The sequence below is a fragment of the Poeciliopsis prolifica genome, unplaced genomic scaffold (assembly GCF_027474105.1).
Source record: "Poeciliopsis prolifica strain line A6 unplaced genomic scaffold, Auburn_PproV2 SCAFFOLD010, whole genome shotgun sequence".
NCBI lineage: Eukaryota > Metazoa > Chordata > Actinopteri > Cyprinodontiformes > Poeciliidae > Poeciliopsis > Poeciliopsis prolifica.
Genome location: NW_026562385.1, coordinates 11,803,439 through 11,829,420, shown reverse-complemented (window position 1 = coordinate 11,829,420; position 25,982 = coordinate 11,803,439). Strand labels below are relative to the sequence as shown.

Below are 25,982 nucleotides of genomic sequence, written 5' to 3'. Positions count from 1 at the left end.
TATCTATCTATCTATCTATCTATCTATCTATCTATCTATCTATCTATCTATCTCTTATATATATTCTTTATCAATATTATCATATATTATTATTATTTTATTATTATTTATGTAAAGCAACCCAGAAACTAGTATTTTGAATACTTCATTCGTTTAGTTTTTTTTCTTTTCTTGTAATATTATTCCAAGTTGCGTGGTTGTGTGTCCTGTCTGTCTCTGTGTTGGTGACCTGTCCAGGTGACCCCTCCTCTCTCCGGACCGTTAGCTGGAGAGGCACCAGCACCTCCTGACCTCGCGAGAGACAAGACCAGGGTGATAGAAAATGGATGGATGGATTATTCCCAGCAGTTGGCGCCATCTTGCTCCAGTCCACTAGGCGGCGGCAAAACGCTGGAAAAAAACCAAACAAATTAAACGTAATAGCGTTTTGGAACCAGAAGAAGAGACCAGAAGAAAAGATGGCGGCGTCCATGCTGGGGCAGAGGACGGCGGCGTTATGTGGGGCTTTAAAGAGAGCGTCCCTGTCCAAAGCCGTCCTTCTTGCGAGCTGTCGCAGCGGGTTTGTGTTGCAGGCTGCGAGCTACAACCCCAAACCGCTGAAGCTGAACCTCCGGGACCCCTACATCCCCGACAAGGAGAGCAACAAAACCCCGGAGTGGCAGAAGACGTCTCGGTATGACAGGAAGCTGTTCGGCCGCCACGGCTCAGCCTCGGGCGTCGCGCCCGCGTCTCTGTGGCCGTCTCCCGAGGAGCTGGAGAGGCTCATAGCGGAGGAGGCAGAGTGGCATCCGCCTTTGGAAGTTATGCTGAAGAACATAAAGACCAGAGAGAAGGAGGAAACCCAGATGCGGCTCGCGAAGTAAGTCACACTACGCCTGCTCTGATTGGTCAGTTTCTCTCCTTCATGTTTATTCTTCACTTTGTGCAGCTTTTGCAGGTTACAGATTCATACTTCATGAATCTTTTCATCCTTCGTGGTTCGGGTTTTATGATGGTACAACCATTCATAAAACCCGAACTTTTAGTTTTGTTTCAGGATACTGTGTGTGAAGTTTGAAATATTAGTTAATAAGTAAAAACAACAACTAAATGAAATAAAATGCCAGTAATCCTTGTTCTGGATTAGTAATCGGACCCTGCGGAGTAGGAAAAACCGATGCAAACAGATCAATTTCTTTTGATATATTTGACACATTAATCTGTGGTGTATCTCGGTGCATTTTTTTTATAATTCGAAACTGGAAATGGAAGCTGGAAAGCTCTTCTCCAAACCTACCCATTGGGGAAGCACGGTGGTGGCAGCATCATGGTGTTGACCAATGCGCGCCACAGTTTTCAGATATGTAATGATGAAAGCAGAACTTCCATTGATGTTTGCGGTTGTGATGTGACAACAATGAAAAGTCAAATATAATTTAAATATACGTTTGTCGGTGTTGCGTGACGAAAGATTTGAAGGGAAGAGAAATAAAAAGTCCGCTCTAGTTCTGATGTTGGCTCCAGCTGTGTTTATTGGGCGGCGCCGGCTGATTTCTGTCATGTTTTCAACACAGGGAGAAGCTCATAGCGGCGAACATGGCCAAGATGCCCAAAATGGTGGAGGACTGGCGCAGGGAAAAGCGCGAGGCCAAGCAGAAGCTGAAGGAGGAGAAGGAGCGGAAAGCCAAGCTCCTGGCCGAGGCGCGGGAGCGCTTCGGTTACAACATGGACCCTCGCAGCCCAAAGTTCCTGGAGATGGTCGCCGAGATAGAGAAGGAAGAGAAGAAGAAACGGAAATTGCTGAGGCGCAGAGAGAAGGCGGAGCAGGCTGCAGTTCCCCCTGCTGCGCCCCCTGCTGCCCAGTCCTAGAACTGGAGTTTTCAGCAAAATCCTGTCAGTAGAAACAACAAAACTAAATTCTTGCTTAATCAGTCGTAGCAGGAATTGTGTTTTTACAAATGTATATAATAAACTGCCGACATGTTGCTATGTTTGTATTTAATGCGCTGGAAAGTGGACTTTTAAGCCAGTGCAGTCCTTCCTCTGTCACCCAATATCATCTTCGATGATGGAAAATAACTTTTTCTTTCTGTTTCTATGTATTTTCACCATCTTCTCATGTGTACAGACTGTAGAACAAAATATAATTCTTCCAAAACACCACTTTGTTACAACTTAAAAAAAAAATGAACAGAAGTATGTCAAATATTCTAATAAAACTTTCTGGTTTTGGGACAGTATTCAAACTCTTATAGCCTCATCACATTTTCTGACAAACTTCAAATTTTTGCATTATTGTGAAGCTGGAGGATTTTTTTTGCCTTTAAAAACATCTAAAAAATGTGGCGTGGATTTGTATTCATCCTCTTGAGTCAATATTTGATAGAACCATCAAGTAGAGCAGCTCTGTAGGAAACCTCTACGAATGATGAAATCGTATGATTTTTTTTTCTCATCTGACCAGAGAAAACCTTTTTCCACATGTTTGCACTGGATTTTATTAAGGCGTATCAACAGTTTCCCCACAATGCATCACACTATTAAAAATAACATGGTCACTTCAGTGGTGCCTACTAGAGTTTACAGAAGCGGATGTTCCCCACCGATTCCTCCCTTCTCTTCAAGATGGACGCAGCACATTTGTTTGAATAAATCTTACAAAGCGTTTGGTTTCTCTACAATAAGCTCGATTGGTGAAGATTCATTGTCATTCTGAACCGCGTAACCTCCTCCGTTGAATAAAATAACTTGCATATATGTACACTCAGGTGTGTGTTCGCCTGTGGAAGGTAGTGAAAACCCCAGCTCTGCTGCGCTCCTCTTTAAGTCACGGTGACGGCACGAAACGCCTTCTTGTATCGACATGTCAAAGTTTGTTGCAAGCGCGCTGCGGGTCAAAACGGCCCGTGACGAGCGGTCTGCTGGGTTCCGTCACATCTGGCTGTCTTCCTCCTCAGGGTCGGCCTTGAGTTTGGCCAGAGCAGCGTGGATCCTGAACAGAGTCCTGGACTCCATGGAGTAGTCCTTGTAGTTGTGCCTGAGGGACACAGTTTAACCAAATATTTTCAGTGCTTAATGTGTTTTTTTTTTTTAATGGTAAAGGAAAAGCCTGACTTGTTTTATGAGGTCATTCTTATGTCCAATATTTGCAGTAACATCATGGAACCATGATGTTATTTTACTTACTTGGCTTTATGGAGTATCTTGATAGCCGCGTCTCTTTTGCCTTGATCGATGTAAAGCAGACTGAGCTCCACCAGAGCGTTGGGAACCAGGTAGTGATCAAACTTAATCTTCTTCTCACTAAAAGCACAGAGAGCAGCAGACAATCTGTGGTAAACAAGAGACTCTCGGCTGCAGGGATTAAAGACATCAGTGGTCATGTTATGTTATGATGGCAGAAGTTTCCATGCATTCAGATATGTCGAACTTTGTCGCATTTTATGACGTTACCGCTGCAAAATTCAATGCAAATGATGTACTTTATGGGCTCAGGAAGTTGGTCAGAGTTGATAGGAAGATAATAGAGGTTGAGAAAAGACTAAAGACTCAGAGAGTCAACTTCCAGCAGGACAATGACCCGAAACATACGACAGGAGACGTCAAAGTCCTGCCTGAGATTCTGGGGCCAGACTCAAGATTTGATGTGACTGGACCCTTTCCAGCCAGTTTAGTCTATTTTTTAGAATGAAAAAAGAAAAAAAGCCTCTTTTTCTACGGTTTGTTTCGTACAGAGGATCCAAACTCCGTACTTTTGAGAAACGATTGCTTCGTGGAGGCATACACTCTGTTGGGAGTTTTAAATCTTACCCAGTGATGCATGCGGCGGCCAGTTCTTTGCTTACAAAGAAGCTCATCAAAAATAGCCTGCACTGTAAACAACAATCCTTCACTGCAAAGAGTGAAGTGCACAGCTGAACCAGACGACTGTTCATGCTAATCCAATGTTCGAAAACGTGGCTGACGCGAGCCGAACGGTTTCACTTCAGAAAATCAACATCAGCGTTCACAACTTCTTCTGTTCGCTGATCAGCTCTGTTGGAATTATGCCAGAGGATCAATGGGAGAAGTGAAGAAAAATAGAGACACACTTTACCGATTTTTATTTCTCGGACAAAAAAAATATAAAAAAATTAAGAGCTTCTTTGAGTTGGTCAACATAAAATCCCAACAAAATAGGTTCAAGTCAGTAACTTGCACGAGATCAAAATGCCTTTGCAAGGCAGTGCTGCTTTTGAAAGCACGAGCCGTCCACGTCAGACATTGACGCCGGGCTAATATTTGCCGGGCAAATATTTACAGTGTGAGAAAATTCAAGCAGGGAAAAAGCTGCTTTCGTTTCTTAGGAGTTCTCTTATCAAATCTGTGAAGTTTCCAAAGGAAGTTGCTCTTGTTCGCACAGTGAGGATCCGAACTGAGCCCACCTGGAGCAGACCTTGTTGAGGCACTCCTCAGCCGCCTGCAGGTTTCCCTGGTTCTTAAAGCACAAACCCTTCAGCATGTGGATCAGGCAGCGGTCGTCCATCAGGTACTCGCTCTCTGCAGAATAAACCAAAAGCGCTACTCAAGTAAGAGCAGCACGTCTTCAACACATTTTTGCTCAAGTGAAAGTAAAAAGTAGCCCTATAAAAAATGAGAAAAAGTGTTTGGCGAAACGTCTGCTCAAGTTCTGAGTGGCCGATCAAATTGTCAGTCGTTTAATGTTTAAAAATTACATCATCAGGTGGAACAAAATATAAGGCTTAGTGGAAATTTAGTTTGTTTTTTTTTTAAGGACGAATATGGTAACAATTCTTAAAATGGAAAAAATAAATTAGGCAGATAAATTTATTTCCAAATCAGTTCAGTTCTTTTGATAAATAAAAAAAAATTTATAAAACTTGAATAAATTTTACTCAAGTAAGAGTGAAGATACTTCATAATAAAATAACTTAAGTAAAAGTAAAAACACACAGTGTAGTAAATTACTCCTAAAAGTACTTTAAAATAAAGTAAATAAATAAATAATTTTTTTAAAGTTACCAAAGTCAATGTAATAGAGTAAATGCAACAAGTTTAATAGAGTAAATGCAACAAGTTTCTCCCCAAACTAAAACCCCAAGCTGCAGTACCTGGAGATTCCAGCAGGGTGCGCTCTGCCTCCACCAGAGTCTGCATCATCCCCTCGGTCAGCTCTGGCCGCTTGCTGATCATGCTGAAGCCGTTCCACATGTACATCATCTCCTGTGGTTGCGCAGGCGTGATGTGAGCCAAACAGAACTCTCCATGTGGGTTTCTCTGATCCTTTTCTGACTCACCAGAACCGGCACCGGCAGCCTGACCGGGTCGGAAGACTTGTAGCGTCGGGCTTTGCGGATGGCAAACTTTTCAGTCGGGGGAGACTTTCCTGCTATCTTCTGCTTGAGGGTGGGAACTTGTCTGAAGAAGAGGGAGGGAGGTTGAAACAGATCGAGAATCAAAGTGTTACTTTAGGTTGGGGGGAAGAAAATACATCTATAGGCCTGTCCTGCCATGAAAGAAAAGCAATGAAAGCCCAACAGGAAGTCATCATTTCGACTTTCAGGGTCATGACGACGAGATTCAGAGTCATAATTTTGAGATTTAAACTCATAATCGCCAGAAAGAAAAATCCTAACTTGAATTCTCAAGGTCATTATTATAAGGTTGAAGATCATCACTTTGAGAAGAAAAGTTTCTCTAAGGAGGAATTCTGCAGGTTCTCATAATCAGAACTTTGATTATACCAACCTCATAATTATGACTTTAAAACTGCAGCAGTGATTACAGAGAAAGATGGTCGTTTTGACTCAGGGGGGCTGAAAACTACGGAGTCCCATAGGGGACATGGAGCATTCTTTTTTTCATTTCTATTTCCTTGCAAAAACGTTTGTGTTCCCTGACAGAAGGTTTTGCGTTCTGCTTCGTTCATGGGGCATAATTAAATATTGAAAGTTTGTTTTGGTGGTCATAGCACTTTCTGTTGTAATGTCAGGCTTTTGTGAGGTTTTTCCATGTATGTTCATATCTCCTTGTGCAATATCTAAGGTTTTATATCCTTTTCTTTAGTATAGAAATGCACCACAAACCTATAAGAAACTTTACGCAAGTAGAAAGAATTATTTATTAGTTATTTAAAAAAGAAAATTCTCACTCATTTCAGTACATGCCATTTCTGTCAGAGCTCTCTGATTGAACGCTCACTGATCACTCTTCCCAACAACAACAACAAAAACAACAACAACAACAAAAACAAAAAACGCAACGCCGACCTGAAGAGCTCCACCTCGTCCTCTCCAAAAGGCCGCGCCTCTTCCTCCGGCAGCATGCTGAGGTAAGCAGCTTTCATGTACACATACATGGCCTGGAGGAGCAGCACAGGAAAATAGATGAAAAATAATATGTATAAATAAAATGATTTGTTTCTCAACAAACGTTTTCAGCCAGAGTCAGACACCTTGGACCAGCGGCTCTCCTGGCTCAGCAGGTCTGCGTAGAAGTAGGCCATCTTCCAGGCGCGCTTGAAGGTGAAGCACCACATCAGCTCCCAGTAGCACATGTGGTGGAACTGCTTCCACGCCTGCTGGGCCTTGCAGCCGTCCTCGAACAGCGCCACCGCCTGGCGAGACGGCGCCACAGAGGAGGACAACGAGGAAGCGGGAAACAATCGAACTCGTCAAACATTAACGTCGAGGCTCGGCGAACAGGACGTCGCCGTAGTTACCGTGTGAAAAGGGCTGCGTTCACACGCCGTGTGACCAGCTGAGAAAACAGGAAGTTAGAAACAAACCTCATCGATGTTTCCTTTGATCTCCTCCGTTCTGCCGGCAAAAAAGAGGAATATTGCACCCTGCGAACAGAGAAAGAGGGGGAAAGAAAACAAATGACACGTGATGCGACTTTAGCTGCCGGTTTGTTTGACCGTTGGCGTCACATCAGTCCTGAAGGATGCGACAATCTTTCTCGGCCGTGTTTGATCAAGACGTCTCCACTCAGCCACGGCACTAACTGCGTCACAGTTCAGTTTGCTCTGTGGGATGGGCTGCCAGGCAGGTGGAGTGGGAAACACAGCTTGTGAATTTACAAGTCAGAGAGAGACAGAGAGAGAGATGGAATGGTTTTGGATTTGTCGTCATGGTTCAGGTTTATTTCATTGTGACTTTTCGTTTGTCTGATTCAGTTTGTTTCAATGAGTTTTCACCCGCTTGCTGGTTGTTTTTAGTTAAATGTTGCTCGGTTTCAGTTTGGTTAGGAGGATACGTTTTAGGTGGAGAATTCAAAAAAGTCAAAGTATTGTATTGTGGTGTGTATAACGAATACTCAACAGAAGACAAGATGATCAAAACATGGATTCAGTTCTTGTCGAACAACCATCTGACTCTGGTGTTTCATCCCAACTTTTGCCGTCAGAGTACGGAGTACTGTAATTTGTCGACAGCTGACACAAGATGCTTGTGTGGAAAGAAAAATCTGATTAATAGATCCATAAAGGTACAAGCCGCTCACAAAATGGAAGACGGTGGAAAAACCTGCGTTGCAGTCAGCAGTGAAGTGAGTCTCACTCTCAGCGTGGAATGAAAAAGTGCAGACTGAGAAAGAAGCGCCTTCTACTCTTGCAGAAATTTGCATCTCCTCACATGAACAAGCCACGTTTCCTCTGGAGAAAATGAACATGGTCGCCTGTGACAGAGATGAGCAGTTTGGTCATAATGACCAGAATTTATGTTTGGAGGAGTTGAGGTGAGAACAGTTCTGCATGCTAGCGTCAGTATCAGGCTACAAGTCCATTCCGCTGCGCATTAGGTATGATTCTGATTAGAAATTTGAATGCTTTTGACATCAGAGGTGGTGGAGTTAATGAAATGAGCTCATTTTCAACTTGTAAGCATCGTTCACAGTTTCAAAGTCCTTGGGGTGGGAGCCAGTCCAGCATTAGCCTGGTCACCAAGCACAGCAATTCGCCACTGGATTTCCAGCTTCCAATTGGAACACAGTGAGAACAGGGAAAACATTTCAAATTTTTTGTTCCAACTTTTCAAGGTGAATGGATCACTGTCTTTTAACTCAATTAAAAGGAAGCCAATCCTTTAGCACAGATTCTCACCCGTGGGTATCGGAGCCGGAAAGGTTTCAGCAGTCGCTCAGCCTCAGAAACTTCTCCCTCTCCCGTCCCTGAGCAGACAAAAACAGGAAAATGGTGCCAAACGGAAAGTCTGACGTTTAATGAAACCGCCGCAGAAATCCAGGCGGCAAAAACCTACCGAGGACGAACGTGAGGAAGGTGTGGTAGCAGAGCAGCAGCAGGGCGCACAGCATGGAGCGCAGGTTCATTCCTGTGGCTCCGTCACAGAGCAGAGAGAGGCCGTGTTCCTGCCACAGAACGCACCAGGAAAACATCGGTCAGATTCTCCCGAGTCAATGGAGCCATGGCAGAAACGGCAAACGTCACACCTTGTCGCCGGAAAAACCCGCAAACTCCAACATTTTAAGAATACGAGGAGGAAACAGAGACAGCGTCTGAAAGTAAAGGAAATCTGATTAGCATTAGAGCACAATAAATGTATTGACATTATAAGTAAAATCCTTGTAAAAATAAATAGGCCATTAATTATTTTTAGCATTATATATTTTAAAACTGGAGTGTTCTTAAACACATTCTTAAAGGGCCAGTTAGAGAATATATTGATAAAACTACATGTTAACAAATTATTATATCTTTCTTTGCATTCGATGAGTACTTCCAATTTACTAATATTTCACGTTTTTACACTGATGCAATTTGGCAGAATAAAAAAATTTGATGTGACTGATAAAATAACGTGAGCACACAAGTGATGCCTTGAAGCTTTATTTCACCAGAAATATTTATGGAGGGTTAGATTTGGAACAATCTCCTGCACAGTTGATAGGAAAGCACTTCATTAATTTTTGCAGCAATGTTTTGATCTATTTATATTTGACCAAGTGTAATGGATAGACGTCAAGGAGGATTTTAAGTAAAAGTTACATTTTAGTCATCTGCGCAAATGTTTTTAGTCCTGCTTGCTAATAATTCAAAGTGACGACAGAAAGCATGGCTAATTAGGCTTCCCAGTTTCAGAAATAATTCATTTGTCTGTAATCAAAGTTCACCAGGACATCAACATGATAACATTCAGGAAGCCAGCGACGAGATTTCAGGCCTGGAGTCTTGGGCTCGTGCTTTATTGTTGCAGCTGAAGACGTCGAAAAGATTTGCATGTGTCATCTGTGAATTATGTCCAAACGTCTTGATTTTGTCTCGACTGTCTGAAGAAGATCGCGCCCTAGTCAAACAATGTGGCTTGTTTGAGAGGAGGTGGAGTTTCGAAAGCCTGGTCGTTGTTTGTTTCATCTGAAAACACTTATGAACGAGGAAACTGATTACGAACGAGGAAACTGATTCGTGACTCTTCACAGATTGATGGGCAGCAAGACGGCCTCTCGCTGAGATCAGTGTGGAAGTTTTTCTGCCTCAGCATTTTAACATGCAAATGAAGGCTGTCAACAAACAATCAAAACACCAAAGTGTCAACAATTAGTTCATGATCATCAACTGGATTAGTTAATAATTAAATAACAATGACTACTTATTAGTTAAATAGTTAACTAATGATGACTAGTTAATGGTTAACAAATCATGAATTAATAAGTGGAACTAAATGACTAGATTAAATAATCATTAACTAATCATAACTTAATGATCAGACTAACTAATCATTAGATTAGCTAATCATTGACTCATCATTCCTTAATGATGAGTTAATCCAGTGAATGTGGTGAGCCAGCATCAGCCAGCAGGTACATGTGCTGATCTTAGCCGTCCGTCTAAGGGGAAAATGTCGCGTTCTGTTTTCTTATCTGAAGTCGTGGCTTCATTTAAAGAACAACTTGAGACCAGATTTTGTTAAATGGTGGAGGGTTCCAAAAGAAAAAAGCCCATAACAATATTCTTTTTTTTTTTTTTTCTCATCCGTGCGTCCTTTGCGCCGTACCAGGTTAAACGCTCCCACTCCGAAAGAAATGCCTCCCTCCAGGTGAATGTGGCTCGGTCCTTTGACGCAGCTGTAAGATTTGATGAAGTTGTGCAGGTCTCTGGGTCATGACAGAGAGGAGAAAGAACTGCTTAGCAACAAACATCTGTATGAATCAGTTACACATCTGTGTTACAAAGCGTATCTCTGTATTTAAATCAGCACTTTAAAAAAAGGCAATGCATTAAAAACAACGTATAATAAATGCAGCTTTTAGTTCACTTGTTTTTTTCAAGCTGTTTAATTCTAATTTCTTCTTCTCTGTCTAAAACCTTCAGTCTACAATGCAGAGGAAGAGGAGCTCACAGTGGCTGAAAGCTGACCTCTGACCTTCGTACGTAACATAAACCGACACATATCAACGCAATATGGTGACAAAAGTATTCAACTTTTATTCTTTCAGTCTTTATGTGATGAAACAACACAAATGAATGAGGAATTGTAAAATGGAAGCAAAATGAAATTTATTTGCTAAATATTGTGTTATTGTGAATCTAAATCCTGAAACAGACTCGGTCAGATTTAGAGCAACGTAATCATGTTTAGAGTTTGATCCGTAAAAAGACAACATATAGATTTATGTACAGTTTATAATGACACTCTTTGTGTCGATCTGTTGCTGCTTTTACTTGTAAAACGATCAAATCTGAAAACAGCTCCACAGTGTGATCACACAATGCAATGCAGCAGCCATGCTGATGAAATACATGTTTAGTATGTCTGTCTTCAACAAGCATATGCTTGTTTGTCAACAACAACAGAAATTAACTTTAGAAAGCATATAGGGTAAAAACATTTTCCGTTTTAAATAAGCACTTACTTGTAAATCATGTAGCTGTTTCTTACTTTCATCCCTCCTTTGATAAAACTCACCATGCTCTCATCCTGAAGGGACACAAAGAGGAGACATTTTATAAAATATAAGCGCACACGTTTACATTAAACTAAACGTATTAAATCTGGTTTCTGGCTTTAACTTCAGCTGCCATGTTTGTATTTATTGTCTGTTTTGATAATTGAGGCACCTTTAGTTTACCTGGAGGAACGTGAGAGCAGCTCTTTGGAGTTGGCACTCTGCATAACACACCTCTGCATGGAGCTGCACTGCAAAAACACACACCAGCACACACACCCGGCATCGTGTGAGACAACTGCTCTCCCTCCGTTAAGCTGCGCTCCCAAAAACCGGACGAGTCGTTTTCTCCTCTGACGACTTGAAATATTCAAACCGCGCTAAAAACGTGTCAGTGAACGTGACGCGGTGAACAAATCTTCCTCCGTAATGTGAAACAGCTGGGAGTTCCTGCATCTCTCACCTTCAGAAAGAGACTCGCCGACCGACTTGTTTGACAAACCCTGGGATTTCCGTCGAAACCTGTGAAGTCATTAAAAAGACACACACACACAAAAAAAGAGCGAATATTCAGCGTACAGAAATGCTACATCATGAAGGATTCAAAGCAAATATGAGCTTATATATTCTCCATCAATCTTTAAAATCAGGGTCAGGTTGTATAATTTTATTTTTTTTTAATATTTGTTAAAATTGTGACAACATGAGATAATCTGTGAAAAGTTCAATCTTTTCCACCTTCTCCCTCAGCTGCTATTGCCATCTGAAGAAAAGCAGCACCGCACCTGGTCAAAAACAACCAATCAGAGCAGGGAGGAGGGACTTAGCGCTGTCAATCCACATCGTGTACATGCTGCTCAATGTGCCTGACAGCATAGAGAAGCAGTGTTCTGGGCTATGCTAATTAGCGTGAGCAGTCACAACATGCTATGCTGGCTGCAGCGTAGCAGAGAGGAAGGAGGAGGGATGAACAGCGCTACGCGGAGGGTGATTGACAGCGATAAGCCGCTCCTCCTGGCTCTGACTGGCAGACGACATAGGAGCTCAGTTTTTTCCAGATTATCTGTCTCACTGGACTGAAACAAATATGCAGGCGACATTGTGTGTCAAGGTAAAAATGCTGGTCTGAAGAGGAGCAAAAATGACAAAGAGCCTGAATGCAGGTTCAGGTTCAGAGCTGTGAGGCATTTCTCTCTCCTCACTGGACAAACTACTGATAATGTTTCAGTTTAAATACAGTTCTATGAATAGATACAACATTTACCTCTGCTCCTCTGTATTTTATTTTATTTTATTTTTTGCTAGTAACTTCTTACTTTTTCTGACAGAACGATTATCCAACAATTTACGCTTATCTCAACAGGGATAAGCACGAATGCAAATACAAGTTTGCATGCACGGTCAAAGCAAAGCAATAAATGTAATTGCACCTCTGCATTACATTGCAGCTTTGACCAAAAGCAGAAACATGAAAGAAGCACCGTAGCGGCGCGAATGTGTGACGAGTGACCCAGGCTGACCTCTGACAGACCTCCTGGGCGCTCTTCATGGTGTTCCCGGCGTTGGTTATGTCGTCGTGCTGAAAGGTCATCATGGCCTGCATCTCCAGCACCGTGGCGTAGATCAGAGCGTGGTACATGCTCTCCTGGACTCTAAAGAAACGGGAGCAGCAGAGGACCGAGAGGATCAGCGGCTCGGCTCGGACGCGGCTCGGCCAGGCGCATTTTCCTGCCGAGGCCTGATAAGAGGCCAGGTGGTTGATCCTCTCCACCCGCTCCGTCTTGTGCAACGTGTTTGCATTGCACGGCTGACGCTCCGCGGCCTTGTTGAGTCAGGCGGGCCTTGGGCGTCAGCTTCAGCAAACACTCCATATCCTGGAGACCTGAGGCCTGTCGGCCGGGCCCCTGAGTGTGACAGGCTCACGCCACAAAGAAAGTAAAAGAAAGACGGCAAGAGAAGCTGAATACTTGCTGACATCATGCTGTCAACACCACCACCACCACAGACGTGGCTTCTTTTTTTTTTTTTAAACGATGAGAGCCGGCCGGCGGGGACCTGACTGATCAGCGTTACCTCGGCCGCAGCCTCTCCAGGCTCTCGTTGAAGTGGTTGTTGAGGAAGAGATCCAGGGCCTCCATGCACTCATCCAGACATGCTTTCAGGGTCATCTCGGAGGAGCTGCAGCACAAACGAGGTGCAAAGATGAACAAGAGAGATATGACTGAAGTGAGACGGGGGAGGAGAGGAGGGGTGGAGCAGCGTATGCACTCATGATGCAGGTCAGCATGGTTATTTAGAACTGTCACAATATGCAATAAATAAATCCATCGCATAATCAATTAAATCGAGAGAAATAATAATAATTATTATTATTTTTACAACAATTGTCAATACCGTTGAAAAACTTTATACTGTTAGCTTAGCCTTTCAGAGGTATGATAGTCACTTCAATTAAAAAAATATTGTTGATTTTGAAGTTCATATTTGATCATATTTGATCATCAACAGTTGATGTTGCCAATGTTGATAGATGTGGGCAGGGAGGAGCTCCTGCAGCAGTCAGTGTTACGGAGGATCCGAAGGAGCCTCTGACTGAAGGCGCGGTCATTTCCTCCTAATTTCCTTGTATGAACGTCTTAGCTTTGGTCATCAGGGAAACGGTGGCCAGGACACTTTGTCAGGAAAGATTCAAAAGGTTCAGAACTGTGTTACAAAATGTTTTGGGCTTTAATTGCAATTTTAATTCAGATTTGTTTGTTGTTTTGTATTTTTGAACATGGGGGCACAAACCAAAGAAGTAACATGACCTGAACAATGAGGATTAAACCAGGATTGAACCATTTTATTCAATTTCACATCAAAAGCGTTGATATCTACGTACCAAAAATGAAATAATTATGACAATTTTAAATTGTAAAAAATATTCCCTCTGTGTCATCGTTCAATTTCTGAAATCTTTGGAGACGATTTAAAAATAGCTTTTGAAAAATCTTGTCACCTTCAGCTTTTACATCCACATTCAGAGTCAAATTTCAGACCTTTGAGCCACTTTAGCCTCAGGAGCCTTTAGCTGCACCTTTTGATCGATCATATCGAATAAAACTGAATCGAAGACTCGCGTGCATTGAAGTACCGCATGACAACAAAACTGCAGGGTCGCGTGCAAATAAAGGAATCACGTTTTAAAACACATCCATCATCTATTCTCTCCAACTTGGTTCTCTTTCCTGTCTTGTTCCTTTTCGTAAACAGTTTCTGCTCCACTAACTAAAGACGCACAACCAGTTCTTGCTTCCTGGAACAGCAGCTCCGCTTTCTGTCTCGTTTCTAGCACTTTAATGAATCGTTGTGACGCGTTCCCGTAGTTCCCTGGCACAGATGCTAGTAAATATTGTCCCTGCATGTCGTCAAAAATGAGGGTCTCTCCCAAAGCTTGGACACAAGACAAGCTGTCGGAGAACTAGAGAGCAGGAAACGTCAAAAACTACCCCCCAAAAAAAGTTTTTCTTTCCTTCTCCAGTGAAGTCTGAACTTACTTTTGCGCAGCGTTTGGGTCTTTCCCATTGGACATGTTCCCTCTGCGCGCCGCGAACACCTGCAGCAGATCCGGTCCGCGTTCAGGAAGAGCTGCGCCGATCCGACCAGACGCGGAGCCCCGAGGGTGACATGGGAACAGGTTTCCTCTCGACCAAACTCTGGCAGCGCGTGCAGCGGTGAAGGCACGCGCTCATCTGTGCGGACCTCAACTGGTGGAGCGTGCGCGTTAGAGGCGCGCCGACTCCTCCTCCACCTGGCTCCACACACACACACACACACACACACACACACACACACACACACACACACACACACACACACACACACACACTAGTTTAATCCAAACTAATGAGAAATTTTTAACAAAAAAATGGAATTCATTCTTTAATATTAGAATCAACTGTGCAAAAATAAATGCTTTTATGTTTCTTGTATTAAACTAATTTTGCTTTCATTCCTGTTGGAATCATTTCACTGGTTGAAGTGAAGTTATGATAGTTCATGTCACGTATTAAGCTGACGCGGCTTCTGACGCCCGAGTAAACAAGGAGGCGTTCACCGGTTCACATGTAATTTCAAACTGCAACCACTTGAGGGCGATGTTGTCACATCGTTGCGATGAGAGACGGAGCCCGGCGAGGCTCTGATCCTGACTCAGTCGATGCTTTTTCATGTTCGCTTTCTAAACCAGGTGGAATTAAATGATTCACGTTTCTGAAGGCCGTCAAACTCTTTTTTATTGAGGGCCATTTATCAAAAATTTGAATGTTCTTAACGGGTCTGTTGTGCCAAAATGCATTGATTAAACCCATTAAATTGTAAGAATATTAATAAATATGGATTTGTGACTTTTTTGTGATTTTTCTTTTGGTAATCAAACTCCCAGTTTTGATGCTAATTTAGAAATAATTGTAAGGATTTTTTATGATATTTGTGCTAATGTATGATGTTAAATGGGACTTTGTATCACCTGTCATATCAGTGACTATGACTTCACTTCAAGTAAGGCCGAGGCTGCAGTCACTTAAACATAATGTTTTTGACCAACTTTGAGAAAATGTTGCAGTAAGATCAGATAGAAAGGTGGGGATCTGTTGAACTTTGTGGGAATTTTGGGGCCTTTTGGCAAAAATAGAGGGGACGTATTAAATCATGATTTAAGGCGTACCAAATGTACTGAAACATGCTTTTTGGAACAACTTCATCTGTTTGTCTTTATCTAAAAGACAAATGAGGATTTCTCAGATTTCTGTCACTTCTGGAGTTATGGGGGAAGTAATTTGTAGTGTGGCAGGAGGAGAAGTCATTCTTGGAAGGGTGCTAATGTAATTCATTTTGTGGTGAATTTCCTGTTACATAATTTGTGATACTATGTTGATTATTAACTGAAAATAAATGAATTATTAAAATGTCAAATCTCTCTTTCTCACTCTCTCTGTCTCTCTGTCGTTCCCCTCAAAAAAAAAAAAAATATATATATATATATATATGTAAATATAAATAGAGGGACGTGTTGAAGAAAGTTGGACTCTAGACTCTAGTGAAAGTAGGTTTGCATACTTGAAGGCACGCTAATCATCAGTATACTTAAAGTGTGTTATTTTGGAACAACTAATTTTGTAGTTAGTGTGCAAAGTGAGCCATATTCACCTGGAAGGAGTTGGATAACCAGTCCCGCTTCCCTGCCGCTGCTACCTGTGATCTGTCTGGGGTTAGGGTTAGTCCCGGGCTTCAACCGCTCAGCTTCCTCTTTATTACCAGCTTCCCAGTCTGCACGCTACAGGGGGCGTGTCCGGGTATGAGTGGCATCGTCACATTAAAAGCGAAACACAATCAGGAAAACATACGACAACAAACCAAAAACGAACCCAAACTAAATATAACAGGAAAAGTAAATTACTTCAAAATATAACAAGCGAATCCAAAACAGCAATGTAAAGAGCATAAACTCAACAAATTAACTCAAAAAAGAAAAAACGAGGCCACATTATCACATATGGACATATGGGTGCTAGTTTCACCCAGAAAGATGGTTTAGGCTGTAAATCTGTGCTTCCTAAACATGTTGTGTTGCAGAGAAGGAAGGTATTTATGATCCTTAAAGACACAGCTAATGAGCTTCACCTGTCCTTTAATTTCAAAATAGATATTTTTAATAATATGATTTTTGCAATGTTTTGGTTGTGGTGCAGAAGGTCATATAATTCAATCGTGCCCAGAAAATCTTAAGATGAATGCTGGCGATGGTGACAGTGCCTCCAAAAATATAGACTACATTTGCTTTGATCCAATTAGATGTAGGGCAATTGATTAATATGAGTTGTTGCTATGTTGTTGTACAGTGTTTTAAGAACTTCTTCAGTCGTGCCCTTTTTTAACTTTGAGCCCCCGCCCCTCCAAAGGTCTCTGCACAGCTCTGCATTTCATTAATATTTTAGACTTAAACATCATTGACTCTGTGTTATTTTGAGGGAAACCACATTTAAAGCAAATGTTTATTAGTTGTTTCCAATGGGGTGATTAATAAAATGCATTATTAGATTTAATATTTATTTATATGCAAGTTGAAACAGGAATTTAAATGTACTAAGTTCAGTGGGCGTCAGTGGGTATGAGTGGCAGCTTTGAACTTTGGTATGTCCCTTTTATGTAAAGATTTGACATAATTCATAGAATTGCATTCCTGCAAACCGGTTATATAATATCCTTTATTACTCTGAATTGGAATTTTTTATAGGTGAAGTCTAAAGTACCAAGTCTTATCATATTGTTTCTGATAAGAGTGTGACAATGCTTAGCAATAAAAATGTCATGATCAACACTGAGGTCCAACAGAACCATTGAACACTTTGACTAGGCCAGTCTCTGTGCTGTGGTGAACCAAACTGGAAGGAGTCAAAGCGGTTGCTTTTAGTAAAATTTCATCGAAGCCATTACTATATTAAAAGCATTTCATCTACATGCTAAATATGTGAGTTTGATAAGACCTATAACTATTTATACATCATCTTTCTTTGGTTTTTCTTCAGCTTCCTATGAAATATTACATCTAATATTTGTTTTTTCTGCAAATTGAAGCAATAAATTAAAACATTTGAACATAAGTTTTTTTTTCACCATATGAACTTTTGAAATAAACATTCAGAAACACGTTTCTATAAACAGGTTATAATATCTTTTTGATCCTAGATTGCATTTTTTTTGTAGGTCGAGTCTAAAGTACCAAGTTTTATATAATTTCTGATAAGAGTCTGACAATGTTTAGCAATAAAAGGTCTGGGCTCTTATTTAAGTGTCAAACATCAGAGTGGACCTCCAGACACACTGAGGATGGAGATGAAAATGTTTTTTCCGTTGCTGCTGCTCGTCTGCTCCGTCTCTACAGCTGAGCTGCAGGCTCAGTCTGACAATGACATCCTGTCACATGTCAGGCAAACTGAGGGCCAAGTGGGAGAAGCAGAGAGTGTGACTGAGCAGCAGACCTGCACACAGGACATCAACGCTGTTCTGAGAGAGATGAGCGCCTGGGTGGCTGCACTGAAGGTGGAGGTGCAGCACCTGCAGAGAGACAATGAAGGTTTGTTCACAGAGAGTTACAGAGTTTGAATCAACTGATCCTGATCAATCAAATGATCCATACGGTTCAGAGTTTTAATTATTTATTATGGTTATCAGTGAAGACGACGGAGCTGCAATCCCTGAACCAACGGTACCAAGGTACTGATTGTATTAGACCAAAAGTTCTAAATAATAATTATTTTGAATATATGACAGATCATAAACTAAAACATTATTTTTGTGTTTACTTTTCTTTAGTACAAGAAACTGAGGTAAAAAAGCTGCAGGATCAGAATCAAGGTATGTAGTTTAAGTTCAATACAAATATTTTCTACAGAGCTTTGCAGAAGTTTTTACCCTCCATGATCTTTACTTATTTTATTACAGTAAAATCACGAATGTAAATTTTTTTAAGTTTTACTTGATAAACTAACTCAGACTAACATTCAATGTGAATTAAAGGAACATTTATTTGGGATTTTAATATTTAATGTGTTTTTTTTAATATCCAAAACAATAATGGAAAATATCTGTGATTATAAACAGTTTTAGAAGCAAGAAAACATTTCTGTTCCAAAACAAATTCAGGTTTTTATTCTAGGAAGCAAAAACTCAGGTTAATTACTGTAAAGAAAAACTTTGAATTGATTTAATCTGTTTAATAATCGTCTTATTTCAGCTCAGGCAGCAGAACTGGCTGCTGTTAAAGTCAAAGCCAACATGACTGGAAACCAAGTGGAGGCTCTGAAGAGAGAAGCAGAAGGTTTGTGAAATCTGAAGGAAACTTGTGATTGCAACACACTTGAGATTAAATAAGTTAACATGAAACTCTTACCTTTAACTCATATCCAGTTTTCTCATGGGAACATAAGACGATCTCCTGAAATGCATTTTCAATCTATTTTATGAAACTGGTTGATCATTGGTTGCTGTGATGCTTCACATATTTAACTATGTCGGAGAAACTCAGGATTCACCTGGGAGCAATTTACAAATTCAGAAAAACAGTCATGTATAAAAAATGTGTTGACATATGATGACAACATGTTCAAGTATTTTGCCTGTTAATATATAAGATGAATTGATGCGTAAATGTTGTTGTGGAGATAATTCAACAAAAAATGGTAAAACACATTTTGAACGACAAGACAAAAGCAAAAGACAATGTAGGGAAAAGCAGAGAAATGTCCATAATCCATAAACTGTAAAATTGAACTAGTAGTTCTGTTCAATTCAGTTCTGTTCAGAGAAATGAATCAGTGACTGAGAAGAACAGCACATTGTTGATACATGTGAATCACTTGGATTTATCAGTCAGTAGAAACATTTAAACAATATGAACTGTGGAAAATATTACAATGTAAAAATCTTTTCTTCTTTTATAACTGCATTTGATGTCCCATGTCTGTCTGTCTGTCTGTCTGTCTTTCTGTCTCTCAGCCAAACGACTGGTTTTCTCTGCCTCTTTGGTGACATCCGGTGCCAGCCACACTGGACCGTTCAACACCCACATAAATCTGATCCTCAGAAATGTTGTTACTAATATTGGAAATGCCTACAACCCAAATACAGGTGCTGCAATTTACTGCAATCATAACTAAAATGTGATAAATTTGTGATAAAAGTGAGAAAAGTGTTTATAATTCTGATAATGATTCTTCTCAGGGCTGTTCACTGCACCAGTGAGAGGAGTTTATCACTTTGAATTCCACATATATGGACATGGAAGTTCTTCTAATCCTACATCTGCTGTGTTGGTCAAGAATGAAGAGCACATCTGTGCATCATACACAAGTCATCCTGCTGGTGGTCAAAAAGCTTCTAATGGCGTCTCACTGCTGTTAGAAATTGGAGATGTTGTATTTTTGCGAATGTGGGCCAATTCAAGGATTTATGACAATACAGATCGTCACACTACATTCAGTGGTCATTTACTTTTCACCATGTAGGCATTTAAAATATATTTTTTTATTACAATATCTGACTGTAGCACAATAAACCGCAAGTACAGCAAAGATTAATCATGAAAACGATTCATTTGTAAAATAAAGTTTATTACAGTTTAGTTCATCCAGCCTGCTGGTTTCTACAGCAGCCATAAGTAACAAATCTGTGCTGGAGATTTGATGTTATTGTTGCTGTAATCTAATTATAAATCACAACTTCAAAACTGAACCAGATCGTCTGAATTAAAGTGTCATTTACAACTTTTATGAAAGCTGGATGAGCAAACTGTCTATTTGAATCACATTGTTTCTTTATTTTCCAAATTAAAAGAATAGTGGAAACAGTAATAAGAGGTTTCTGTCAAATGTGTACAATTCTAGTCTATTACATTAACTGTGTAATAAACGTGTGTGTGTGTGTGTGTGTGTGTGTGTGTGTGTGCGTGTGTGTGTGTGTGTGTGTGTGTGCCTGTGTGTGTGTGTGGGTGTGGTGTGTGTGTGTGTGTGTGTGTGTGTGCGTGTGCGTGTGTGTGTTACCTGAATGAGAATTAGTGTTTCTGAGTTTCACCTTTTAAGTTTAAACAGTTAAAAACATAAATCTTAACAATCATTGGGTTTAATGCTCTGTGGTTTAAATAACTGAGTAAAGTTTGATTTTTGTGCTTCAGTGAGTTTTACTGTTTATTTTTCTCCACAAAAAAAAAAGGTGTTTCTGCTGGACATTTTCATTACATGTAGAAGATTTGAGTAACTTTCACTCTTTGTTCATTTTTATACATTGAATTGTGTGTAAAATATTGCGTCGCTCATTTTCTGGACATAAACAACATTTCTATGTAAGACCCCTGGGGTTCAGTCCAGTGGACTGATTACAAACTAATTAAATCAAAAAACAAACATACCAGTAGGTGGCGCTATCAGTGACAGATTATCATCATTCAGGTTTAGTTTCCTGTTTCCATCCCATAAACTGAAAACAATTAAATTTACAACACCTTCAGTTCAACCCACAAGAAATTTTCTAGAATGAAAATATGATTTGAAAATTGATGAGCTTTTTTGTTTTTTTTAGTTCTAATCTTTAGAGTTTCAAGTTTTTTTCAAATGACTTTGTGGGTTTTGGACTGAATTTCAATCGCAGGTTTATTCTGAAAATATTTATACCTCAACAGAAAAACTATAAAGTTTCATCTGAATCAAGTAAACAACTCATGATTAATGACCTTATTGTAACCATAGATACAGAAAAATCTTTGATATTTTAGCAAAACCTCTTTTAATCCATTTATTATAAATCACTGACACTTGTAACATTAATAGCATTTCATCTACATGCTTAATATGTGACTTTAATAAGACCTATAATTATTTATACTTTGTTTTCTTTTGTTTTTCTTCAGCTTCCTTTGAATTATTAGATCTAATATTTATTTTCATGCAAGTTGAACCAATAAATTAAAACCTTTGAACTTTAACAAGTTTTTTTTCACTATATGAACTTTTGAAATAAACATTCAGAATCACGTTCCTACAAACAGGTTATAATATCCTTTATGATCCTAGATTAGAGTTTTTCCAGGTCAAGTTTAATGTACCAAGTCTTATCATATTGATTCTGATAACAATATGGTAATAATTAATCAGGAATAATAAACTCTATTCCTATTTAAGTGTCAAACATCAGAGTGGACCTCCAGACACACTGAGGATGGAAATGAAAATGTTTTTTCTGTTGCTGCTGCTCGTCTGCTCCGTCTCTACAGCTGAGCTGCAGGCTCAGTCTGACAATGACATCCTGTCACATGTAAGGCAAACTGAGGGCCAAGTGGAGAAGCAGAGAGTCTGACTGAGCAGCAGACCTGCACACAGGACATCAACGCTGTTCTGAGAGAGATGAGCGCCTGGGTGGCTGCACTGAAGGTGGAGGTGCAGCACCTGCAGAGAGACAATGAAGGTTTGTTCACAGAGAGTTACAGAGTTTGGATCAACTGATCCTGATCAATCAAATGATCCATACAGTTCAGAGTTTTAATTATTTATTATGGTTATCAGTGAAGACGACGGAGCTGCAATCCCTTAGCTACATTAATATTGATTTGGATTTCCAAATCGATTCAATTCACGATTCAAATTGATTTTGGATTCATTTAAAGATATCATGCTGTCACAATTTTACTTGGATGTAGAAGATATTCTTAGAACTTAAACTGCAAATATTAGAAGATAATTCAAATTATGGTGGATGAGTAAAAATCAGAATTTTTATATTATAAATTGAACCCAATGAAGTGACATTAATCATTTACTTTTTATTCATCATGACCTGACCAAAAAACTAATAATAATAATTATAAGTTAAATAAATTCAAACCAACAAAAATTTTCAGCATTTTAACCCTTTATATGGGATCTTATTTGTGAAATGTGAGGACAAACAGTTTTTCAGTAACGTTGGGTGAAATATAATGTTTTCACAGTCAATGTTTGTCAGATCAAAGAAGTTCTTCGTAGCCAGAACCATGTAAACAATGAATTTCCAATTTAGAGCACAAAGCGTCCAAAAACAGATGAATTTGTTGCCAAAATAATACAAAGTTGTCTATTTGGTTTCACTTTGGTCTTAAACCAGACAAATGAGGCAAACTGAAGGTTTTCGCCAAAGCGGTTCAATACTTTCAGCAAAGGCCTCAAACATGACGATGTTTTCTGAGCGTTACATTTTCACCACCCAGTGGATTAAACCATGCAAGCGCCAGACATTGCAGCTCCATCGACAAGCTCTGAAAAAGCTTTTTTATAACCAGCAGAAATGGTTGAATTTACAATGCTTTGCTGTAAATATTTCTCAAAGGCAAATTGTTGAGAAATGTTCCCCATTGATGTTACAAATGACAGGAAAATATACCAGACATGCTACATGGATCATTTTGAATCTTCTACTAAAACATTATTTTTGTGGGTTTTTTTCCTTCAGCACAAGAAACTCAGATCAAAGAACTGCAGGATCAGAATCAAGGTATCTCATTATGTTGCAAGAAAAGTTGGATGCAGAGATTTGCAGAAGTATTTACAAATGTTTCTATTTTCTTTTAGATTGTTCTTGATAAACTAACACAAACTAACAAGTCACTGTGAGATAACAGAATATTAACTCAGGATTTATTACTTTTTTGGTTGTAACTGTCATGCATTACTACATTACTGTTATACTTTACTTTCTGTTGAATCAACTAATAAAATCCCACATAAACCTATGGAACATATTTGTGGTTATAATTTGAACAAAGGTGAAAAAACTCAGTTATTGTAAAGCCACTGAAAAAAAACTCATTAATGACTGTATTAAATGAAGCTGATAATAGATAATAGGATTACATTTACCTGAATTATAACAGTTTTAGAAGTAAGAAGAGTTTTGTTTCTCAAAAAAAAAAAAAAAATGTAGGTTTTATTCCACTAAGCAAAACCTCAGATTAATTGCTGTAAAGAAAATTTTTGATTTGATTATTTTCAGCTCAGGCAGCAGAACTGGCTGCTGTTAAAGTCACTGCTGAAAACCAAGTGGAGGCTCTGAAGAGAGAAGCAGAAGGTTTGTTATTATCATTATTCTATAATAAGAATCAGGTTTCAGAATAAATGTGACTATTAATTGTTGAAGTGGAAGTTAACTCATGACTGATATGTGAAAAGGTTCAATTCATTTCCTGTCATGAGACAAGGGCTGGTCCAAAAGGTAAAGAATGTCATGTTCTGTCTGTTTGGGTTTATAAAGTTGGGTAACCCTCCACACATGCATCATATGACCAAAAGTATTTTCTCACCCATTGAAACTGATCAGAATCAGGATCTCTAATCTCTTCCATGGAGACATGTGTATAAAATGAAGCATCTCAGCATGAAGACTGTTTTTATAAACATTTGTGAAAGAATGTTTTGCTCTCAAGAGTTCAGTGAATCAACATTTTCTCTCCATTAGGCAACTAATGACGTCTTGGTGATTCTTTTAGAAAAATTTTTTTCACAACAAATGCTTTGTTTAAATCCAGACAATGAATTTTAGACACGAGAAGACATCAGTAAGGAAACAAAGCAAAACCTCAGAGTAATTTTTATTAATCATGACCTGACCAAAAAATTAATAATAATAATTCCGAGTTAAATTAAACATAGTGTTTAATTTAATATAAATTCTTTGGTAACTTTTTCATTTCAGCTCAGGCAGCAGAACTGGCTGCTGTTAAAGTCAAAGCCAACATGACTGGAAACCAAGTGGAGGCTCTGAAGAGAGAAGCAGAAGGTTTGTGAAATCTGAAATCAACTCTAATGGCAACATTAACATCCAGATCAGTGATTTTCATAACAATCACACTGTTGGGAAAATGTTTGTCATTATGATTATTCTTTGCCATTGACTGAAAATCAAGTTTCAGAATTGTTCTTCAAAAGCAAATGACAACGTAGGGAAAAGCAGCGAAATGTCCATGATCCTTTGCATGTAGAAAAACATTTGCAACTAGTAGTTCTGTTCAATTCAGTTCTGTTCAGAGAAATGAATCAGTGACTGAGAAGAACAGCACATTGTTGGTACATGTGAATCACTTGGATTTATCAGACAGTAGAAACATTTAAACAATATGAACTGTGGAAAATATTACAATGTAAAAATCTTTTCTTCCTTTATAACTGCATTTGATGTCCCATGTCTGTCTGTCTGTCTGTCTGTCTGTCTCTCAGCCAAACGACTGGTTTTCTCTGCCTCTTTATTGGCATCGGGTTATGGACACACTGGACCGTTCAACACCGACATCACTCTGATCTTCAGAAATGTTGTTACTAATATTGGAAATGCCTACAACCCAAATACAGGTGCTGCAATTTACTACTTATATTTTCTTTACAATCATAACTAAAATGTGGTAAATTTGTTATGAAAGTAAAGTGAGAAAAATGTTTATAATTCTGATAATGATTCTTCTCAGGGCTGTTCACTGCACCAGTGAGAGGAGTTTATCACTTTGAGTTCCACATTCATGGACATGGAAGTTCTTCTAATCCTACATCTGCTGTGTTGTACAAAAATGGAGAGCACATCTTTATGGCATGGACAACTCATCCTGCTGGTGATCAAAAAGCTTCTAATGGCGTCTCACTGCTGTTAGAAATTGAAGATGTTGTATTTTTGCGAATGTTGGCCAATTCAAGGATTTATGACAATACAGATCGTCACACTACATTCAGTGGTCATTTACTTTTCACCATCTAAAATAATTATTTTATTACAACATGTGACTGTAGCACAATAAACCCCATCTACAGCAAAGATTAATGATGAAAACGATTCATTTGTAAAATAAAGTTTATTACAGTTTAGTTCATCCAGCCTGCTGGTTTCTACAGCAGCCATAAGTAACAAATCTGTGCTGGAGATTTGATGTTATTGTTGCTGTAATCTAATTATAAATCACAACTTCAAAACTGAACCAGATCGTCTGAATTAAAGTGTCATTTACAACTTTTATGAAAGCTGGATGAGCAAACTGTCTATTTGAATCACATTGTTTCTTTATTTTCCAAATTAAAAGAATAGTGGAAACAGTAATAAGAGGTTTCTGTCAAATGTGTACAATTCTAGTCTATTACATTAACTGTGTGATAAACATATTAAATGGTTTAAAAGATTACATTTTGTGTGTGTGCGTGTGGGGGGAGGGGAGGGGAGGGGGGGGATAGAGAGGGGGGGGGGGTTGTGTGTGTGTGTATCACCTGAATGAGAATTAGTGTGTCTGAGTTTCACCTTTTAAGTTTAAACAATTAAAAACATAAATCTTAACAATCATTGGGTTTAATGCTCTGTGGGTTAAATAACTGAGTAAAGTCAGATTTTTGTGCTTCAGTGAGTTTTACTGTTTATTTTCCTCCACAAAAAGAAAAAAAGTTTTTCTGCTGGACATCTTCATTACATGTAGAAAGTTTGAGTAACTTTCACTCTTTGTTCATTTTTATACATTGAATTGTGTGTAAAATATTGCGTCGCTCATTTATTGACACTTGTAATATTAA

General features: G+C 39.3%; 4 protein-coding genes across 5 annotated transcripts; 3 read left to right on the top strand and 1 right to left on the bottom strand.

Annotated features, from left to right (window-relative positions):
* Positions 1–256: 256 nt before the first annotated feature.
* Positions 257–2,219, top strand: gadd45gip1 (growth arrest and DNA-damage-inducible, gamma interacting protein 1). Its single transcript, XM_055036055.1, has 2 exons — positions 257–859; positions 1,554–2,219. The coding sequence occupies exons 1-2, from the start codon at positions 327–329 to the stop codon at positions 1,846–1,848; spliced, it is 828 nt and encodes a 275-aa protein (XP_054892030.1). The 5' UTR covers positions 257–326; the 3' UTR covers positions 1,849–2,219.
* A 242-nt stretch (positions 2,220–2,461) lies between these two features.
* On the bottom strand, positions 2,462–14,599 carry zgc:158403 (tetratricopeptide repeat protein 39A). 2 transcript variants are annotated; one of them, XM_055036053.1, is made up of 18 exons: positions 14,418–14,599; positions 12,955–13,059; positions 12,402–12,533; positions 11,345–11,403; positions 11,065–11,132; positions 10,849–10,913; positions 9,990–10,089; positions 8,428–8,493; positions 8,238–8,346; positions 8,081–8,148; positions 6,767–6,826; positions 6,434–6,595; positions 6,249–6,340; positions 5,277–5,397; positions 5,091–5,202; positions 4,404–4,518; positions 3,166–3,282; positions 2,462–3,016 (listed from the first exon to the last, which is right to left on the bottom strand). In XM_055036053.1, the coding sequence occupies exons 1-18, from the start codon at positions 14,450–14,452 to the stop codon at positions 2,911–2,913; spliced, it is 1,692 nt and encodes a 563-aa protein (XP_054892028.1). In that variant the 5' UTR covers positions 14,453–14,599; the 3' UTR covers positions 2,462–2,910. The 2 variants fall into 2 exon arrangements, with proteins under 2 accessions (XP_054892028.1, XP_054892029.1); XM_055036054.1 differs by lacking the exons at positions 12,402–12,533; positions 12,955–13,059; positions 14,418–14,599 and having other exon boundaries at positions 11,054–11,132; positions 11,345–11,356.
* Positions 14,600–17,683: 3,084 nt separating this feature from the next.
* Positions 17,684–20,589, top strand: LOC129363348 (complement C1q-like protein 2). The gene is made up of 6 exons (XM_055035404.1): positions 17,684–17,995; positions 18,094–18,135; positions 18,235–18,276; positions 18,656–18,739; positions 19,417–19,548; positions 19,642–20,589. The coding sequence occupies exons 1-6, from the start codon at positions 17,749–17,751 to the stop codon at positions 19,923–19,925; spliced, it is 831 nt and encodes a 276-aa protein (XP_054891379.1). The 5' UTR covers positions 17,684–17,748; the 3' UTR covers positions 19,926–20,589.
* Positions 20,590–21,620: 1,031 nt separating this feature from the next.
* LOC129363347 (complement C1q-like protein 2) lies at positions 21,621–25,603 on the top strand. The gene is made up of 6 exons (XM_055035403.1): positions 21,621–21,876; positions 22,897–22,938; positions 23,437–23,511; positions 24,136–24,219; positions 24,657–24,788; positions 24,902–25,603. Exons 1-6 carry the CDS (start codon positions 21,816–21,818, stop codon positions 25,183–25,185), a joined length of 678 nt encoding a protein of 225 aa, XP_054891378.1. The 5' UTR covers positions 21,621–21,815; the 3' UTR covers positions 25,186–25,603.
* The last annotated feature ends 379 nt before the right edge of the window (positions 25,604–25,982 follow it).

Coding starts and splice junctions, on each gene's coding strand:
- gadd45gip1 (XM_055036055.1), top strand. CDS start 327: ATGGATGGATTATTCCCAGCAGTTGGCGCCATCTTGCTCCAGTCCACT. Junction 860..1,553: donor ACCCAGATGCGGCTCGCGAA/GTAAGTCACACT, acceptor TTTTCAACACAG/GGAGAAGCTCATAGCGGCGA.
- zgc:158403 (XM_055036053.1), bottom strand. CDS start 14,452: ATGTCCAATGGGAAAGACCCAAACGCTGCGCAAAA. Junction 11,133..11,344: donor CGGCGAGTCTCTTTCTGAAG/GTGAGAGATGCA, acceptor GTGTTTTTGCAG/TGCAGCTCCATGCAGAGGTG. Junction 3,283..4,403: donor CTCAACAAGGTCTGCTCCAG/GTGGGCTCAGTT, acceptor CTGTGCTTTTAG/TGAGAAGAAGATTAAGTTTG.
- LOC129363348 (XM_055035404.1), top strand. CDS start 17,749: ATGGAGATGAAAATGTTTTTTCCGTTGCTGCTGCTCGTCTGCTCCGTC. Junction 18,277..18,655: donor GCTGCAGGATCAGAATCAAG/GTATGTAGTTTA, acceptor GTCTTATTTCAG/CTCAGGCAGCAGAACTGGCT. Junction 18,740..19,416: donor TCTGAAGAGAGAAGCAGAAG/GTTTGTGAAATC, acceptor TCTGTCTCTCAG/CCAAACGACTGGTTTTCTCT.
- LOC129363347 (XM_055035403.1), top strand. CDS start 21,816: ATGAGCGCCTGGGTGGCTGCACTGAAGGTGGAGGTGCAGCACCTGCAG. Junction 21,877..22,896: donor CCTGCAGAGAGACAATGAAG/GTTTGTTCACAG, acceptor TTTTTCCTTCAG/CACAAGAAACTCAGATCAAA. Junction 24,789..24,901: donor TGCCTACAACCCAAATACAG/GTGCTGCAATTT, acceptor GATTCTTCTCAG/GGCTGTTCACTGCACCAGTG.